The sequence below is a fragment of the Pinus tabuliformis genome, chromosome 4_2, assembly GCF_031772625.1.
Source record: "Pinus tabuliformis cultivar Carrire ecotype Pingquan chromosome 4_2, CPIR1, whole genome shotgun sequence".
NCBI lineage: Eukaryota > Viridiplantae > Streptophyta > Pinopsida > Pinales > Pinaceae > Pinus > Pinus tabuliformis.
In genome coordinates, this window is record NC_142304.1 from 400,006,829 (window position 1) to 400,009,703 (window position 2,875).

The 2,875-nt window shown below is 42.8% G+C and overlaps 1 protein-coding gene across 1 annotated transcript; it reads right to left on the reverse strand.

Moving 5' to 3' along the window:
• Window positions 1-798: 798 nt before the first annotated feature.
• On the reverse strand, window positions 799-1,788 carry LOC149169637 (uncharacterized). Its single transcript, XM_089425276.1, has one exon. The coding sequence runs from the start codon at window positions 1,786-1,788 to the stop codon at window positions 799-801; it is 990 nt and encodes a 329-aa protein (XP_089281402.1).
• Between the last annotated feature and the right edge of the window lie 1,087 nt (window positions 1,789-2,875).

A 2,875-nucleotide genomic window follows, 5' to 3' on the forward strand; every position in this document is an offset into this window, starting at 1 on the left:
TTGCCCATTCCCTTGCCGGGTCTCGCACAATGCTTCCTCCACGCTTTTCTGAAGTATGCAGTGTGAGATTTAGATCTCCTGCAATGATGGTGTTTTCTAGAATGCCCAAATCTACTTGGTTTCTTATTGAGTCCCAGTAGGTTTTATTTTCTCCAGCATTGACCGACACATAAACATTGAAGAGGCAAAATATTTCTTTAGTAACTAAATGCTGCATCTTTAGCATCAACTAGTGGGTGTTTGAAATCACAATTATTAGCGAGAACATGTTATCATTCCAAAGGGTTCCCAACCCTCCAGAGGCTCCTCGGGCTGAGACAGCTATTGCTTTGCCCTTATTCTAGAGTTTTCTACTTGAATGAAGGAAGTCTGAATCCTCCATCTTAGTCTCCTGGAGAAGGAGTATGTCCGGGGCTTCTATTCTTATTAAATTTCTTATAGCCTCTTCTTTGATTTTGCTCCCCATACCCCTACAGTTCTAGGAGATTATTTTCATTATTTACCTTTGCTTTGCTGGGCTCCCTTGGAGCCTTGATGCTGGTTTCTAGCCATCTTCGGCTTTTTTGCTAACAGCCTCTCCAAAGTTGGTTGGCTGCCCTGCAACTTGTCCTTGTACGTTTCGTACTCCCTTTTCTCCTGATCTGTTTTGCGCCCTCTTGTAGATCTCCTTACAAAGGCTTGGGATTCTCCTATTTATCCTTCCTCCTCCGAGTCTTCCAATTCTTGGTCCTCTTCCTCAACTTCGTCTGGGGTTCCTTTTGAGATTTCTGCAATGCCTGAGTCCTTGGAAAGATTGGGCTAACTACCTTTCTCTGGAGTCACTGATTTCTGGGCCACGACTTCATGGGTGTCCTCTGGTTGAGAGCTAAGAGGATCGAACCTGTTTTCTGGAGCAGTCTTAGGCGGGATCTGCTGAGTAGGGCCCTGATGAGGATCTTTACCATTAGTGCCTCCCGCCTTCTGAGCCTTGAGAGAAGTTTTAGATCGTTTGACTTGGTTCCAGCCATCCTCCTTCCCTTGCACAGTTTCAATATTGGACGGGCAGCTTCTGGCGAAGTGGCCATAAACATGGCATTTCCGGCATTTGAAGGGCAGTTGTTCATAGTCTAGTTTCTGCATATGTGTCCAGCTTCCTACCTTGATTTTGATGGCCTCTGGAAGTCCCACCTCCAGATCTACCTCAACGCAGATCCTGGCACAATCATATTGATCCTTGTTATTCGCTCGATCTATGAATTTCCCCAGGGCATTTCCTATGTGCATCAATGAATCCCAATTCCAGCAATGCACTAGGAGGTTTGGAAGCCTGACCCACACTAGGACAGCTTTGGGTACATCTACTACTGGATCGAATTCCGGAGTCCATTTGTTCAGGTACAGACCCTGAGCGCCCATGAAGTAGGGGCCGTTTCGAAAGATCAGGTCTTTGTCGTCCTTTGAGGTAAATTCGAAGAGGAAGAATCCTCGCCCCAGAAAGTAAGAGGTCACACTTTCTTTGATCAACGGCGCCCAGTTTCTTTTGACCCAGCTCTCAGTGGATTTGGGGGATGGCCATAGTCCAGTGAACTGGCCAATAAGAGCTCGCTCGGACAAGGACAATGCAACCAGAATCGGGGTTTCCGAAGGAAGGGAGATCTCTGGAATATCGTCCAATTTCTTGACAAATTTCGCAACTTCGACATTCTTCTTCTTAGGGAGTCCTTCCAAGAGTCGGTTAAAAGCCTCAGCTGATGAGATCAGTGGGGGGGGAGGGGAGATAGGCGCCTGGGGTGTGCCCAGCACCTCCATGGATGTAAGCTCATAGGGGAGCCTGCCAAAAATGATCAGGGAGCAGCTCAAACCTCCATGGATCAGGCCGACCACATGGTGGGGAGGAGCTTCGTGCGAACACACCCGCAGTGGGCTGGGCGGCAGAGTGCGGACTCGCGTGCAGTCTGCAGGACGCGCGAGGAGCGGATCTCAGGGGACAGCGCCAAGGGTAGCTTGATCTCTCAAAGCCGTAGCGATCCAGTCTTCAATATTTTTATTCTTACTTTAACTAATAAATATATTTATTAGTATATCTATATGTTATTATATTCTAATCATTAAAAGTTAGGTGTGTTATATAATTATAATTATATAATAAATAATATATATTTTTTTGGGTAAAATAATATTATAATGTTATTTGATTTCCTTTTCTCGGGGGAAAAACAGGGTAGGTCTATCTAAAGGGACTATATCTTCCAGCCAAACTAATATGAGCCTAACCCTAATGGCATCGAGGAGAATTGAACCTGTAACCTCCCAATGGCAAGGTACTTCAACAACATGACCTTGACTGATTAAGCTAACCCTCAGGGTTATTATAATATTATTTGATATATAATATTTTTTGTTTGTTTGTCAAATTGTCTGATTTCTCCAGAGATTACATCAGGCTTGACCCGTGGCTTGAAAAACCACAACCCAGGGATATCTAAGCCGTCAAAATAACCTAGGGATAGCACCCGGCCTAGGCCACACAAACCATTAACATGGCTGGATTTTTACCCATGGAGTTTCAAACCAGTGACCTTCACATCACATAGTGACTTAACAGTACACCCCATCGCCATCTAATCTATGCCCCGTGGGCATTTAATATACAATATTAATTTTATTATATGTTCTCTATAATATAATAAATAATAATATATAGCTCTCTCTCTCTCTCTCTCTCTATATATATATATATATATATATATATATATAAGTTGATTAGGTTTAATTATATTAAATATTATTCTAATAAATTGAATGGTTTTTGTTTGTTTGTTTTAAGAATTAGTTAATTAATAAAAACTCAATGAAAAAATGGAGTCTTTTTTGTTTGAAAAAGTAGGTAGTCCAT